The sequence below is a fragment of the Agrilus planipennis genome, unplaced genomic scaffold (assembly GCF_000699045.2).
Source record: "Agrilus planipennis isolate EAB-ADULT unplaced genomic scaffold, Apla_2.0 scaffold67, whole genome shotgun sequence".
In the NCBI taxonomy this organism is placed as follows: Eukaryota; Metazoa; Arthropoda; class Insecta; order Coleoptera; family Buprestidae; genus Agrilus; species Agrilus planipennis.
In genome coordinates, this window is record NW_020438908.1 from 126,820 (window position 1) to 144,798 (window position 17,979).

Consider the following 17,979-nt stretch of genomic DNA (forward strand, 5'->3'; position numbering starts at 1 on the left):
CGTGCTGTCAAACCTACACTAGCAAGGAGATCGGGCTGAAACTATAGCTACAAGCTATCCAAGGATGGTACTATAGAATGTCACCTCAAGGTAGGCCTAGTGGCGTCATCTCTTGGTTAGGCCGGAAACTTATCAATCCACCCTCGTATAATCACCTTAAAATTATACAGTAAGGTTACAGCAAAATGAGAAACAGGTTAGTTCATATTAATCTCTTGAATGTCATCGTTAATTTTCAATACATTACAGATTAGTAAGTCGAAGATTTTTTACAATTTATGTTTAAAGTTACTTTCATTAAAATTCCATTTGCACAATAAATAACAGAAAAAAGACAAGTTTTGGCTAGTTTATTAGTTTATTTATGGATTCCACCATAATTATTTCATCTGGTGGAAATAGTTTTAGTAGAATCAGTAAATTGCACCTACCTATAAATTTTAAACCACATTTAGTGGAATAAATGAATGTTTTCACTTCGAAAAAAATGTGAAACTAAGAAGACTTTGGTGTCTACTGCAAAAGTATTTAAAATTTAAGTGCAAAAGTACGGCTTTTTGGGAATAACTTATTAAATTTTATTTTTAGGAAAAAACTAAAAGCGCTAATTCGAAAGAACGAGAAATTTTAGGAAAGAAATATATATGACATGTATTTTGCACATTAAATTTGGGTAAAAAGGAATTTGTTAATTTAGGTCCCAAGTAACGCAGCGCCTACCGCCCGCTAACGCTTGCGGGAGCGAACGCGCTTTTCTTAAGTAAGTATAACTTTTGATTGCAAAAACCAATTGGAGACGAAAAAGTATCATTTCGTTACATGTTTTTGAAGTACGTTAATTATATCCAAAAATCTGATTTTCATGATTTTTCATCGATTAATTTTAGAGATATTTCATGTAACATCTAATTTTGCAGTTTCTTGTTATTAATAAAGAAATAGAAATTTTGCGTACAATACCAACTGGTAGACTTGGACTATTTAAAACATTTAAAAAGTTACAAATTATTCCAAAACAACGCCTCCTTTTTGACTACTTTTACTCCACTAATTTGTGGGTTCCTTTTGTTATAATGGAGTTGTAAACACACCCTTATATTACATTATCTTTTACACCTTATTCTAAAACATGTTTTAGGTCTCGTTTTATTTTGCACATATTCTTTCCTCTTCTTTCACCCAGTACTTGCTTTCATTACATTCATTTTTCATTCTTAATCTCGCTATTACCGTTGTATCATTCCCTTCCCTCAAATATTTCGGTAATTAGTCCCCTTGTCACTCATTCTACAGAAATTCTTTCAAATCTTTCGTACATTTCGATTTCTGAATACTTGTTAAGTCTCCCTCTTTTGTTAATTCGTAATTACTTCCCATTGGCGCATTCCCTATATCCATTATTTCTCTTCCCCATTCCTCTAGTTGCTCTTGACTCATCATTGTCTCCCTTAGAGCTTTTTCTCTCTCCTTATCATATTTCTTCTCCATACTAATTATCAATACTTTTTCTTTCTCCATATCTCTCTTATTATACCTTCTTCCTGAGGTCTTCTTATTTTCTATTCGTATCTTACTTATTCTTGTTTTTATCATCTTACCACATTTTACTTCTTTTCTTACAATATAATCAGGTGTACATTTTTCTATGTTAAAAATCCACGTTATCTTCATACTATTACTACTTATATTTAACTATTTTCTGTCTAATTAACACTTCTATTATTAATTAGTTATCGATTTGCCATTATATGAGCACTTTTCTCACTTCTTCCACTCCTTCTTTTTCGCTTTGGATCGTCTCGAACTTTTTCACTCGTATAAACTCACTCGATCTCGCGACAACTGTTTATAGAGACTGGCCGTGTTATAAAATGATCCACTATATGCCATTTAGAAACCGGCTATTCTTTGCCACCTGTATGTTGGGTTGCCTACATACATGTGACAGTATTTCTTTCATAATTTTTCTCTTTAAACCCCCTAGATCTAGATATTTCTATCCTTTTCTTAAAAAATAAAACACCAATGTTGTGTATTTCCATAAAACTATATTCAATCTAACATTGTTTTGCAGACACTGAGGCTAATTCTTCAAAAGTTTTGCATGTAATGTATCAAATTGGTGTTTTATATATTCGTGGCGCATTTCCAAATTCAATTACCTGTAATGTTTTCTATATTGGTATATCATCATTTAATCCCATGCTGAGAGATAAGTTTGACAAAGAAAATTTCAAAATTTTGTTAACGTAATAACTTGTTGATTCATCCTCTGATATTCGATTGTAGTAATCAGCACACCCATTCATTGGATTATCCTAACAATAATTAGAAAACGACAATTACTGACCAGCGTAATTGTAATAATTAGTTTTGGAACTACTTATAGGTAGGTACTTTTTCCTCAATTGTATGGAAATTATTTTTAATAATGCACTTAATGGGGATTACCATGCTTGATTATACCTAAAGTATTAATTTTAATTAATTTTCTAATATTGGGCAGGAACCTATGTTGAATTTTGTTCGTGTATTACACGTTACCCATAATGGCAATATGCAATGACGAAACTGAAAATTATTTTATTAATTAACTATTAGCATAATGGTTTTGCTAGACAACCTATTTATCTATGCGCTTTATAAAAATAAGATGTTTTCGAAATGGGTATAAGCACATAAATAAATGGAAAATCCTACTGACATATGAGTCTGTAGTAATAAACTATACATAAATGTGGTTCTAAAATGCGTTTCAAGGCAGTGATATAAAGGATANCAAATATCGTATATATATATATATATAAGTACGAAATTCCTCATAAAAAGGAGACAACTGTAAAAGGTACTTTATTAATAAATATCTTAACGAAAACAATATTTGGGATTGTCGGTAATGTGTTAATACCACGTTTTAGAAAATACCACAAATGGCGCGGTAAACGCCATCTGTAGTACGATGCTTTGTGGTATTTTCTAAAACGCGCTGTTAAAACAGCAGGTAAAAGTTCGTCTGTGTTCTGTAGGAGCTGTCTGCGACGCCCTGATGAGATTCAAAAATATTCAAATAAAATAAAATATTCAAATACAGACCACTTCGCATTATTTTATTCAATTATGGTAACGTGCCTTTCACGGTGAGGTTAGCTATGCCGCGATTCGTTTCAGCAAGTGGATATCCATATATTGAAATGGACCTTGTTGGAGCATACGTAATCCTAAAATGTAGCATCGTACTACAGATGGCGTTTACCGCGCCATTTGTGGTATTTTCTATGATGGGGTTATCTGTAGTTGGTAAAGTTAATTCAAAAACTTCATTTAGTTATACATTGAATTTAACTTTTTGATTAAAGCCAACCAACCTATAACTTGTTAATATCAAAGACAAAGACCTTAATGTAATTCAGTTGCACTTTTTGTGGCACTTCGTACCTAAGACTCGATCTAAGGGGAGCCACGCTGGGCGTATGTCTACAGCGACAAAAACGAGGAGCGGCAAAATTATGGGCGCCAGACATTGCACGAAGACACAGATAATACTCATCAGCTAGACAAAAAGTATTTTTTAAGTTTTTTTTTAATTATTATTTTATCTAGCGACAGTAAATTTTTAAACTGTCCAATATATTTTAAAGTGCTGTCTATAAATTCCTTAATTCTGTCTCTTGATAAGCAGTCAAATAAAAAAAAAGTAGGAAAGAAAAAACTAATTCTTTTCGTCACCCAAAATGAAATAATTTGTTACGATTTTTTAAGTTGAGAATACAAAAAAATTCTCTCGGATTCTTTACTAGTTTTATATTTCTGAACCAGAAACTATCTTCGTTTCGTTTGTTCCACAAGGATTTCCCACCCACCTTGAGAAAAGTAATTTCCGATAGTTTGCATGTATTAGGCAATATAATGCTTTTTTCGGAAGTACCCTATTATCCTACAACGCAACGTTTTACGGAATTTCCCCAAAAACTCGGAGTTTCATTAGTTTTATTACATTTGTATTTTACAATTACAAAGTTGCACCATCCCATCTCGGGAATAACATATTCATAAATTATAAGATGTCATTGTAAAGAGCATCAAATATTTTTGCTCGGCGCGGATAAATTATTAGATCGAGCTCTGTTGGTTCCCACTCATGTGTTTACTCGCTTATGGGCAAATTTATCTTTGTTTCTGTTAAGATATTAATTTTTGAAAATTTTAGCCCTTTGGAAAGCATCAAAGAAACATTAACCTATGTATTTAATGTTAAGATAAAAAGAAATTAATGCCTGTTTGCGAACATGACATTGAATCAAATACTACAGTATATCGCCATCTACTGATATTTCTTGCTAACTCAAGAATTTCAAATGTTAGACAAAGACAAAATAGATGGCGACTATTGTCACAACTCGATATTATATAAAAACGCATAATATGAAGTGATTTATGGTACCCATGGTATTGCTGATGATATTAGATACGATCTAAATCGAGATCTACATCTGGTAGTTTCCCAAAAACTGATCATTATCTTGTTATCAACTTAAAGTCTTATATGCGTAGTTGACCCACACTTTAACTTTATTAACCATCACCATGTAAATTTGTATACGTAGAACAGGGTCTACATTAGGAGCGGGGTAAGTGGGGAAAAAGTACCTAGGGTCCGCGAGTGCCAAATTAATAGGATTCAAATCGACACGATGGTTATAAGTCGATAACATTATGAACTAAAACGTTGCAAAAGAATAATATTCTAACATAATTAGTTGGTATATAGTATTAATATGTATCTATACATTAATTTTACAGATCTGCGACCTGATAAGTACAGTTTGTCGTTGTTGCTGTTGTCACCTCTCGTAGCTTAGTGGTAAGAGCGTTGGTGCGTAAAGCCGATGGTCCCGGCTTCGATTCCCGGCGAGGGTGTGACAGCAGCAACAATTCTTCCCTCATTAATTTGAGGTAGTTTGTAGTGGGTAAATAAAAATCGAAAAAATGATTTCAGATAAATATTGCTTGGTAGGCATGAAGGTCTAGTCAGAGACATATTAGGGGCAGAAACAGGAGTTAAGAGGAGTAGAGGTAGACCCAGATTAGATTACTATTCGCAAATAGTTAAGAATGTGGGATGTTCTAGTTTTAGGGAAATGCAAAGATAAGCTCAGGCTAGGAAGGAGTGGAGGTGCGTGTCTAAAAAGTCTTAGGACTGACGACCTTATGATGACAATGATGATAAATACAATGCTTTTTTCCCTCTATCATTCACGTCTGTCTACTTTCATTACTTATCAAACAAACTTTTTGTACAATTGATCGACAGGAAAATAAGCAATTTACCATCAATCCGTTTTGTCTATCTATTAAAGTTATTAATCCACTGTCGAATACCTTTCTAATATAATTATCTTTTAACGATTGCTGAGTTGTGAATATCTAATAGAATAGTACCTACATAATGGATTTACAGTGGCAAGGACAAGGTTGTATTATTATCTAATAAATAATCTCAGTTGCATTTTTTCCCACCAAGCGAATAAAAACAGACCACTTTGATAGAATCAGTTTGTTTCAGATTTTTTTTATCATTAACAGGATTCCAGTTACAACCTCCACAATATCGTGATATTGTACTGACACGACTTTTTTAATGAGGAAGTGGAGTAGTCTGTGTTTGACCTGTTACTCAATAGTCATTTGAATTCGTTTGTCCTTTATATTTTATATACAACTACAATGTTAACAGGCAAACCGCTTTCATCGAATCGGACTATAAACTAATAGAAACAAATTAAGAATTAAATATAGGTAATTCCTTCTCCTTTTAAGACTGTTTACACTATTATCGTTAGATTAGCGAGTGGAAATTGTTGAGTCAGATATACAGTATAGTATCAAAGAGGTTGACTAAGAATGAATGTATAAGATAATATTAAACAAACGATCCTAGTCAATCAGTAAATAATTATCTGCGAATATGTCAATGTTTAGGCCCTGTTTCAGTTTAATTTTAATATTTTTTTTAGTCGTTAGAGATAGATTTACTTATCATTATTCGACCTATTTCATTTTATTATACAGGAAATTTCTATAATTTCAATTGCATACAAGGTAGTCAAATATCTTTTGACTGTTCTTTTGCAAACAATAATAGGCCGATCTGGTACCAATGGTAAGGTCTTCGACGGCAACCATCTTTTTTAATTTTATTATCGATGTTCTTCAATTGTATGCAGGTTACAGAAATTTGATAGTTCGAGGTAGAGTCATACCTTGTTCCCTTGTTAGGTTTTCCCCTTATTGGTTCCTGGGTCGTATTATTTTGTTGCATACCAGGAATTGACAGTGCACCAGAACAATTTTGATTTTGTCACATAATTTAGAGTTAGTTGCGTTTTGTCCTACTTCTTGTTAACTTACGTTTATAATTCTCATTTTTTTTCGTTGTGGCCTGTAGCTGTAATCCGTTATTTCATGAATAATAATTCATTTGTAAATAAAGTCAGTATATGGTGTTTCATTTCGAGTTTCATACGCTCCGTTAAAATCAACATTTTGAGAAAATACTGCTAGTGATTTCACGGCAAACAGGCCCTTTTTAATTAAGGAAATCCTATTTTACTAAACTCACAGCGTAGTTAAGTGCGAGTTATGTGTGGCACGCAAGCCTGAGCCACCATATTCCATACAATCCTTTGTTCTGATCTAAAGGCCGGCGTTTTTTGTAAGAAGTCATAAACCTACTTTATGTGCGCTGAACGATTATAACATAATAATCCTCATATATTATGTGAGGATGGTTCGAGAACTTTACCAAACTGTACAGATAAAAAAAGTACATGGACTTCACGGCGTCATGACACTCTGTATAACTCTGTTTAAAAGAAAAGTCGTAGTGAATTGTCGACAGGAGAGGAAGTATAAGGCAAATCAATAGAGCAGTAATTACCAAATGGTGTTCCGCGGAACCCTGTTGTTCTCTAGAGGGGTAGCAGGGATTCCGCGAGATGTTATAGGAAGTCAGCATCTATCAGTCATTCTACACACGGAGGTAAGATGGTTTTGTTGACATCCATTAGTCATGTCAAACTATTGCATGATGAGAAATGGATAATGAAATTGGTTGATTTGGTCGTTGGGTATAGGTATTCGATAAACTCAGCGTCCTTACAATGAAGAACCACAACTACCCTTTCAGTGAGATACAAAACATCTAACGATAAAAACAAATTGGCTTCTGGATGGAATATAGTTAAAAGAAAAGTTACCTACGATTTTTCCTTCTTCTAAACAGATTTCTAGAAGAAAATGAGTAACAAGTAAGCACATCAAATGCGGATAATCCTTATTAAAACACCAATGAAAATTAATACAAATCTGTTTTTCAAGTTACTGCGTTACATCCTAGTGTAAGATCAATTACCGTTTTCTTTAAATTATTTCGACTACTATAAAATCTTGAAAGACAATGTTTTTTAAATTACTAATAGTGGTCAATGTTAATATGCAACATCAACTTGAAATCACTTTTCGATTTTGACCGAATCCTCAAATTAATGAGGAAAATATTTTTGTTGCTGTTCTCACCCCCGCCGGGAATCGAACCCGGGATTTTTGGTTTTACGCACCAATGCTCTGACCAACTAAGCTACGTGAGATAACAACAGCTACCACGACAAACCTATAGCTTAGTTGGTCAGAGCATTGGTGCGGAAAGCCAAAGATCCCGGGTTCGATTCCTGGCGGGGGTGAGAACAGCAACAAAAATATTTTCCTCATTAATTTGAGAACATTTGTAGTAGGTCAAAATCAAAAAGTGATTTCAAGTTGATGTTGCATAAGAACATTGACCATTTTAATATGAATTCATCAGATATCCAGTGCAGTATAACAGACATTAAAAAATAACCTCCGTCCTTGGTCTTTAATTTAGTCTTTAGTCACTATTTTCTTTAGTTGTACAATAATCAGAGTAAAAAAGAGAAATTGTTTGGTTAAAAACAAAAACTGCAGTAGGTAATTCAAGTGGAATATGAGTTTACTGGTAATATTAGTTACAACACAGTTGGTTTCTGTGGTAACATACCAATTATTTGTAAAAAAGGAATTTACGGTACACTTTAAATGTTTTTAGACCAATAAAACATTCCAAACTTTTTCTAATACACCTACGTACGCTATGGTATCCAAAAGCAAGGCAATGTAAAATATTACTGGTTCTAATTTAACAGATAATTTGTAGTCTACCTTAATAAATAGAATAATATAGTTATGTGAAAGATATAATAAAATATATTAAAGATTTAGTTGCAAACGTGCCCATATCTGTTTGTTCTGTGTACATATTCCTTCACGTTATCACAACAGGACGAAGCTTTACTCAAGATTTTCTATTATTGGACCAAGCATGATAAATACTTGGTTTGTCAGTTATAGTCTGGTTGATAATCTTGGTTTACGACTTTGCAACTAATGTCAATACCAATATGAACAACATTTATGATACAAAGTCTGTTCAAAAAGTATCGCGAATTTTCAGTTTCCGAGAGTTGCATATATTGGATTTTCGATTTTCTTGTGGCGTTATGTTGGTAATCATGATTTTTTACATATACCGACAAGTTCAGCCATGTTGAATGTTCAGTTCATTATCGATAACTGCTTTGCTTGCACCTATTTCGGTTCGTCTTCGATTTTTACCTATTCCAAAAAAATGGATCAAAGAATCTGTATCTAATTTTGCGTGAATAGCTAATTTAAGGCTTGGGCGCATTTCGAATTTTGACTACGGCATGTGGTGAAGTTATCTTGGACAAAAGCAACATTTATCATTGATACAAAACAGACGAAAATATTGATGAAATGAAGAAAATAGTGTTGCCCAATCGTTGAATCACCGTTAGAGAAGTTGTTGAAGACCTAAACATATCGATCGGCTCCTGCCATTCGATTTTTACCAATGATTTGGGCATGAGACGGGTTGCTGCAAAATTCGTACTAAAATTGAAAAAACCAAAAACAGCATGGCATTAACATTACTAAGGAGCTGTTGGACTCTCTCCGTAACGATCCAAATTTACTCCAGAGGGTCATAACTGGTGATGAATCATGGGTTTATAGTTATGACATGAAAACCAAAGCTCAATAATTCCAATGGAAGCTGCGACACGAGCCTAGACCGGAAAGAGCGCGTCAAGTTAGGTCGAATGTGAAGGCAGTTCTCTTCGATTGCAGGGGCGTGGTGCATCATAAGTTGTTTCCACAGGGTAGAACGGTCAATAAGGAATATTAGCTGCAAGTTATGGGAAATTTACGCGAAACAATCCGACAGAAACACCCGGATTTGTGATTAAACAAATATTGGTTTTTGCCCCTGCTTATACATTGTTGCTTGTGCGCGAAGTTTTGGCCAAAAACAACACACTAAAAATATCGCACCTTCCTTATTCCCCAGATCTGCCACCTTGTGACTTTTTCATCTTCCCAAAATTGAAAAGGCGCAGCAAAGGACGACACTACACAACGATTGAGGAGATAAAGACGGCATCGAAGGAGAAGCTAAACAAGATCACAAAAAATTATTTTTTGAAGTGCTTTGAAGGTTGGCACAAGTGTGTAATATTTTTGAAATAACACAAAATTTGCGATACTTTTTGAACATTTGCACAGATCTCGTACTTTTTTTAATGTTTGAAACGTTCCACGATATTAATTTTTTGCAAAATTGAAGCACCTTACTTCTATTTCCTGCTTCTATGTTTTATCTAAAATTATTTTAATAAAATTTACTAGTAATTTTGTATATTTAATGTAAATAATAAACATAATAATTACGTGAACAATACTATTCTACACTGACAAACATTGATGGACTTCGACTAACTACATATATACAAGCCTGCAATTTTAAAAGAACAAAAAAATACTAGGCAGGCTGTAGAATAAACATCGTCAATCACACATAATCTAATCTAGCAAGTAACAAGTAAAGAATAAGAACAAAAAGCATACAACACGGATGCTACTAAGTAGCATTGAATACGCAGGTGCAATGTCGTATTTCCCTACGTGATTCCAAGGCCGGACTGTACTTTCAAATACGCTTTCCTTGGAAACGTTGGAGTTTTGGACCATCATTTATCTACTTAATTTTCTTGTTTTTTAGTGCCCTATCACCTCATGCAAGCTTGATACTTATTTGGAAAACACCCTGTATATACATGTGTATGACGAAGCCATTACAATTAATTCGTAATTTTCAATGCCTCCTGTTCTAACGTATAGCGGTATTGTCAAATATTACACTTGGAATTAGGGTAGCAGTAGTTTAGCTATAAAAAATGATAACGTAACTAATAATAATAATTTAAACACGCAAACAACTTAAAACTATGAAGTATTATTTGTTAAGCCGGTAGAACAACTTCCGTAGTAAAACCTTCAAATAAGATCAGATCTGTGTAATATCATTCTTTACCTAGACCTTGTTATAAACTCGATATTTTAAACGTCAAGATCGCACAAAATTAAATACTTATGTAGAAGTTTAATATCCGTTCTTAATCGAGAACGAAATATGTCACGATCTAGAATCTAGATGCGTAACTCTTCCGTTGCAGGTAAAATAGTTTCTCAATAATTAATCTTAGGTACGATTAATCTAAAAGGAAATTGGTATGTAAAATATATAGATCGACGAGTGATAATGATTCTTTTGTCTTAATATTCATTTTATCAGACTGTATGACCAATGGCGTACTTATTTATCTAGAAAAATATTGAAATGAATGTACCTATATTAATTAACAACACCAGTTACTGTGTTTCTTGGCGAATATATAACGTCATTTAAAAAATTGTTTTAGGTAAATTTATTACCACATTTTGAATTCATGTACATAGCTACATAAATTATTTATTGTGAAAATTTTAGCATCTTCAAATGATTAAAAATTTAGTTACTGCTTATCGATTTGAAGAATCGAAGTAGAAAGTCGGAGAGTTGGACCGAAGACCCCTTTTAGTTTGATTTTTGGAATCATGGGGAAAATTTGCCTCTAATTATGAGATTCAATAATGTTTGATAAAAAAATAAGTAACTACACACCACCCTGTACATCAGAAGAGCGTTTTTGTACGGTGGCGAAGGAATGAAACGCAAGGGATATAATTGAAGTATTGTATATTAGGAAAAGGTAACGTAACCTAACTTAACTTCAATCTAAACTAATTAAAGTACGTAGTAAAATTTTTTTCGGAGTGATTTTTGCCTTTTCTTTTTCGAAAAACTTGAATATTGATGAAACTATAGAATTGGGGCTCCAGATAAAAACCGCACCAAAAACTTTTAGTTAGGGTTGGGTTAGGTTACGTAGAAAAATGTGGAGGCTTTGTCGTTAAACTGCAGTTATTCACATTGCTTGCCGTGAAATCACGAGCAGTATTTTCTGAAATTGTTGGTTTTAACGAACCGAATGAAATTCGATATAAAACACTATAACAGACTTTATTTACATGTGAATTATTAACTATGAAATAACGGATTACAACTACAGGTACAACGAAGAAAATATGAATTAAAAAGGCAAGTTAGCAAAAAGGACAAAACGTAACTAATCAAATTATGTGACAAAATCAAAAATTGTTCTGGTGCCACCACCAATAACTGGTAATACGAGCCAGAAGCCAAGAAGAGAAAAACCCCTACAGAAATTTCTGTAACCTGAATACAATTGAAGAGCATCGATGATAAAATTAACAAAGGTGGTTGCCGGCGAAGACCTTCGCAGAACCTGACCATTGGGATCAAATCGGCCTATTATTATTTGCAAAAGAACAGTCAGAGATATTTGACTACCTTGTATGCATTTGAAATTATGGAAATTTCCAGTATGATAAAATCATATAGGGTGAACAATGATAAGCAAATCTATCTTTAACAACTAAAAAAAAAAACTAAAAATTAAAGTGAAACACATTATAACCAATACCGTAACATCAAGTTCAGTATATACATTTACATAAAAATATAAGGACAAAGCATAGACTGGTATTATAGACAAGAGTAGTGAAATCTATTAGAGAAGTGAAATACTTTTTGAATATTAGGATTTGAAAAATTTTATCCGATTTTATTAAGCAGCTTAAAGGCTATTAACAAATGAAAACACTCAAAAAAGCATTTTCGCCTCGCAATCAACTGTTTCTGCAGCTTCTACTCATGATATAATATTCTGGAACCAGCAGACTATTAAAACATTTAAATATTAGACCGAATTGTGTCATAAACTGCCTTTAGATATTCAGGATATTTTCGTTTAATCCGAATCCTTTAAAATCCATTAAAAATCGTTACTTTTTGACGTATTCGAATTGGAATTAAACAACTGCAAATAAATGAGCGGATTTAAATGTCGATATCTGGGCGTACAGTTGGTTGTATACACGTCATACACACATAGCAACCAAATAATTCGTATTTTTGACATTTAAACTTTAAATTACAAAATTGAAGATGTAGTCAAAATCAAAATCCCTAAGGCTTTGCAGTATCCACATTTGGATAGGCTCAGCAAGTAATTTAACGTTGTACATAACTAGACGAGGAAATCTAATGAATTTCATTTCACACCTGTCACTTTCATCTAATTGGATACACGAACTATCAAGACTAAATTGTTTAATTAACATAAAATTTATGATCTCAGAAATGACATCTAATACGCATATCCTTTTTAATATTATATGTATAGTAATACATTTTAGCAAGCACTTGAAGATTTCTCTTCCACTTCCTGGAGCTACTAACTGTAATTGTATCCAATCTCTTTATGTCAATTGCGTTCTCGGTTCGGTTAGTTTGTTCATATGTATGTACTTTTGACCAACAACATATAGATATGTGTCTATTTATTGTTGGTATACATATAGGGTGTCCCAGTTATAATAATTAATATTTATACCACAGATTCCTACGGTCATTTGGAACATAAAATGTTATAACACTTTTAACTTTTGAAACAAAATAAAAAATTATAAAATAATAACAGCTTTGATGTCGGCCTTGCACAATCGCAAATTAATAACGATTCCAGCTGATCGTAGAAAAAATCACCTTCAGTAGGTCGGAATCAGCTGCTTTTTGCGGTAATGTTATTGTTTAGGTTTGGTATTAAGTTACAAATCAGCCGAAGAAAAAACACTCGCGTTAAGGTCCATTAGATGACCGAAAATGTTAGAAAAACATATCACAATCGAAAATCATATGATCGTAAACTGAAGTGGACCTAATGTAGCTCATGACGTCTAGTATTATGTTATTTTAAAAAGAAAAGAAATTTTAACGACTACGGTATAATTAGAAGCGGTGCACAAACAACCCTCACCACCGAGCGTTTGGTAAAGGTTTGTAACATAACGTACTACTGTACAAAAACAAATGTATGTTATGGTTGAAAATGTTGAGACAAGATGCAGACCTACTTTGACCACTCACATGTGTTAAACGTTAGTATTGCCTGGCAGGGCTAATTAACCCCACGTGGAATAATACAAGGATGTGTCCAGAAGGGCCAAGTTGGTTATTTTGTTTTCATTAAATGTAAAAAGCTAAATATTGATATAATCTCATATAATTACACTGCTGGATGTGACTGGAATAAATACACATAATGTTGTATTTTCTAACAGGTTAGTCGGTTTGCTTTGGATTGTTGTGGAATTTAATTGTTTGTTAGTTTATTTAGTGGTCATTTCATAAAAGACTATTACAATAAGGACAATTAGCAGTGTGATAATGGATTCTAGTAGGGTTCTTATTCAACCGTCAGTTGGTGGTGAGTTACATTACCAATGCCAATCGTCTAATTCGAAACGTCGCTGTCATCAGTGTTGCATTGAAGTGAATGGCGGACAATTTAAACATTTTTTTATAAAAGGTACGCATTTCTTTTTCACTTTTACCTTTTTTTTTTACAAGGTGGAAGTGCATTCGGCTTCTTCCCGGTAGGTACTTGTTACATCCACACTAGATCAGCTGAGCGACGTTAGTCGCCTAGATCCAGGCCCGTAATGAAACAAATTGTACGTTCAAATTTACAAAGACGATTTGCGAGCTCAATTGTCACTGGATTGAAAAATTTTATAACAGTTTTTTGTTGTATTTTGTGTTAGGAAGCTATGGTTGTTTTTTTAATTATTATAAATGGGACACCCTGTATGTTTAGTGTATTGCTTCTGATTGTATTTAAACGAAAGGAAGTGATCTAAATCTGAATTTTATGATAGGTACCATTACCTTCGTTTTAAACTCCGCGTCGCATAGCTGCGTTAGTGAAATGTATTATGAACGTATTCACTACCGTATAGTAATAACTGTGTGTAGGTACATAATACAGACTATTGGAATGAACCTACAGTTCATGAAAATAACCGGGACATGCTAAGTGAGCAGCAGCTAAATTTCCCGCCGAATAGATTCATTAACACGTCGTCGTTGGCTCACAGTTCGAAGCACATGCAGTTGGTAATTAGTCGAAAACGACGTCGGTACAAAGCACAAAATGTTTCATAATAGATGAAAGTTTTCTTCTTTACGTATTTTTTTTTACAATAGATTATTAGATACAGAGGTAGAGAGCAAGCGGTGTAAAATATTTGTCTTAAATTTTTTTTAAGAACTGTTCTGTGATATTGGTGCAATTGGGCCTTAACTCAAGTGATACAAAGTAGCGTTTTTTATGTTTTTTTCTTGTTAATATTTTTTTTTTGGTCATAAATAAGTATATCGACGAGTGAAAAATGATTCAAATATATTCTAAACGTTTTTTGTTGTGTTTTTTACTGGTTTTGAGTTTGTTAAGTGCTAAAGGGATTTCGAATAAAAACGAGGAACCGGCGTATTCATTTTACATTCATCAAAGGGAATACGACAAAATTTCAGACGATTTAGCGGGTAAGTCACGAAAATTGTTAATTACAACAAGATTAATTGACGATTGTAAAGATTATATCCCAAATTCTTATATTGTACGAATATAATGATACATGTAAATACCTAATTAGATCTAAATATCTTTCTTGAAAAACTGGAACATACTAATAAATATTTTGAAACTAATTTTAACTAAATATCATCTAAGAATCCTGGTAAATCTAGAACTAGCTAGATTCCTGACCATTACTTTTAAATTATGTAGTTTTTTCCAGAGTGGTGGTCAAATAATGAAACTACTTTATTTTTTGTAACGTTTCGATTTATTCAACCATTTTCAGACTTTTGGAGTGTTACAGCTATTAACTTAATTTTAAACATTCTTTCATGTTGAACTACTGTATACAGTATGCAATAAACCGAAACGTTACAAAAAACATTCCTAAAGTTGTTTAATTATTTCACCACCACTATGGAAAAAAAACGCATAAAACTGTTGTAACTAGAACCAAAACCATATATATCTATTTGTCAGTTCATACTAACCATTAATTAGGCGGAACATTATTAAACTGAAAAAACCGAACTTTTTATTTATGCAGGGTTGTATTCATTGTCTTCTATCATTTTTGTAACATAGAAACCCAAAAGTCAACGTACATTTTTGTTATATCAAAATTAGCGAAATTGTCAATTTTAGATAAAAATTCATTTTTTTTCAAAAATTTTCAAATGAACCAATATAAAACATCTACATGGATCGAAAAAGTCTAAAAAGAGGAATCAAATTACAAAATAAAATGCGGTGGGTGTCTTTTGAAAGAACGAAGTTATTCGTGTTTGATCTTTTTAAATTTTGGATTTTTTTTTTGAACATCCAGTATAAATTATGAAGCTCAATTTTTTTTTGTACATTGACTGTTAGACACGATTGAAACTGGTAAGAATTTCAACACTCTAAGTCATTCCTTGTGGAATTTAGATTTTTATAATTTGAGTTGAATTTTTTTTTGTATTAATCAAATTATCTCAGAATCTATTCATGGAAATCATACAAGTTGATTACCAATGTTACTTTAAAGTTTTGTGTTTCATACGAATCCGTAGTAAAAAAGTTTACCATTTCATTTAAAAAACAAAGCGGTCGACAGACAAAATTATTTCAGTTGAAAAGACCATCCTGAATAACTCCTACAGCCAAATTTTTAGATCTCTTACACGCTTAGTTTTCCTAAAACGTCAAATATACCACTCTGTTTTCTTATTTAAAATATCGAATATTGCACTTCTCAATCAAATACAAAATAGAATTTCAAAAATTTTACCTTTTTAATAATAATTAAGGTTTTAGCGTTGGTTTTACAAGTACACATTTCAGTTTAATTGATGTTTTACAATCATTACCTACCACTTTTTGAAATAAGTACCTAACATTTTAAAAATGTAATTAACAGTCGTTAGATAGTTGTTGGAATTGAAAGACTTTATGGAAGTTTAAAAACTATCCAAATAGAAATTAAAATGTATAAGAACAAAGGCTTTCACGCCCGGAATCCATAGTAGAATGAAGATTCGGCTTATAAGGCCGTGGTCTAAGTGAATTATTCTGTCCAAACGTTTCGCTACTGCGGCTGACATCCTCAGTGGTAGTGCTGTGTTGACAACGTGAACGTAGATTATATATCCAACGTCTGGACAGAATAGTTCACTTAGACCACTGCCCTATGGCCCGAATCTTCATTCTATTATTAAAATGTATGTTTAGAAAAAAGCATTTAAAATATAAAATAGATATAGACACATATTTTGCATTTTGTGCATATTGACATTTTAAATAGAGCTATTTCAAATAAATCACACTAAACTACCACGTGCTTTCTAGCTACCTATCTGTTATCAAATACAAAAGCAATCTCATTATTATTTTATACATAATAATAAGTATTAAATGAGTAGAAAATGAAAAGATAAATAATAATTAATGTTGGAATAAGGGGCGAACCAAATAATATTGATTTTATTGACTCCTATTAGCTTACTCTTCTCTGTGGCAGTTATCATTATTACAAACTTACATAATTGTTATTAAATTACGATAATAGTTTGTTTAATTGAATTTTAATTATAGTGTGTATTGGATGGTCTGTTAGGCATTTAAAAAATGAAAGCATTAAAATGCCGACAACGGGTAGTGTAGTTAATTACATATTAATTAACCAAAAACAACACACTTAAAAATCCTTCATTTCAAGTAGATAGCGATAAGTAATGTCGGGTTTTATATCATGTTACCTGCTTTATTTAACGTACCATAAAGCATTGGTTAGTTACAAAGAAAACAAAAGCTTTTACCGAATAGTCAGTAAAACAAAAATAGCGCTGCGAAATCTAATTTTTTTTTAATTAATTTTTTATTTAACATGTGATAACATCAATGACCTTTCCGAAAAAAAAGTTGCCCCAGCTGCATCTTTGTCTTCATTTAATAACAGTAATTTTGACAAAAAATGGCATTAAAGGGTGAAAAAAAAGTTAAACCAAGAGGACTTACCCCAAACAGTACCCCAACATTGAAAAAACGTGAACACGTATTTCGCTACTTATATTGTGGGCATTTTCAACGGAAGACTCGTCTTGTTTTTGTTTTTTTAGTGTTGTGGTATCCTTGATTTAATTATTTACTTTGCGTAAACTGAAACCAAAGACGCGCTCGAACACATTTTTGAGAGATGTGAATTAATATCAGGAATGATGCAAAAGAAATAGGAAATTTAAATGAAAGGAGAGGAGAGTCTTAAAAAGGACTAGAGAAATATTATGGAGGAAGAAAATAGCAGATAAGCGAAAGGAATAAAAATGTATAGTTTGTTAAATTCATATGTAGGTATAGAACAGCTAAATGTAGACGCACTTTATATATATGTTACAGGAAATTTATGAAATCTAGGAATTGTATACAATTCCAACGCTATTTCGGAAATTTATAAAATATTGTTTCAAAGATTTTTTAATACACACATATCCTGGGAAATGTATACATTACCTAGCAATTGTATGAA

General features: G+C 32.5%; 1 protein-coding gene across 3 annotated transcripts in view; it reads left to right on the forward strand.

The window, feature by feature from the left end:
- Positions 1-17,979, forward strand: part of LOC108733630 (major royal jelly protein 1) — an 88,275-nt gene that overhangs the window by 23,220 nt on the left and 47,076 nt on the right. The window contains exon 1 of one of the 3 annotated variants that reach the window (XM_018464872.1): positions 14,760-14,941. The exons of the other annotated variants lie outside the window; for them this stretch is intronic. Within the exon in view, the coding sequence (XP_018320374.1) occupies positions 14,788-14,941 (154 nt within the window). The 5' untranslated portion in view covers positions 14,760-14,787. Of the gene's footprint in view, positions 1-14,759; positions 14,942-17,979 lie in introns of those variants that run through there. 3 annotated transcript variants of the gene reach the window in all.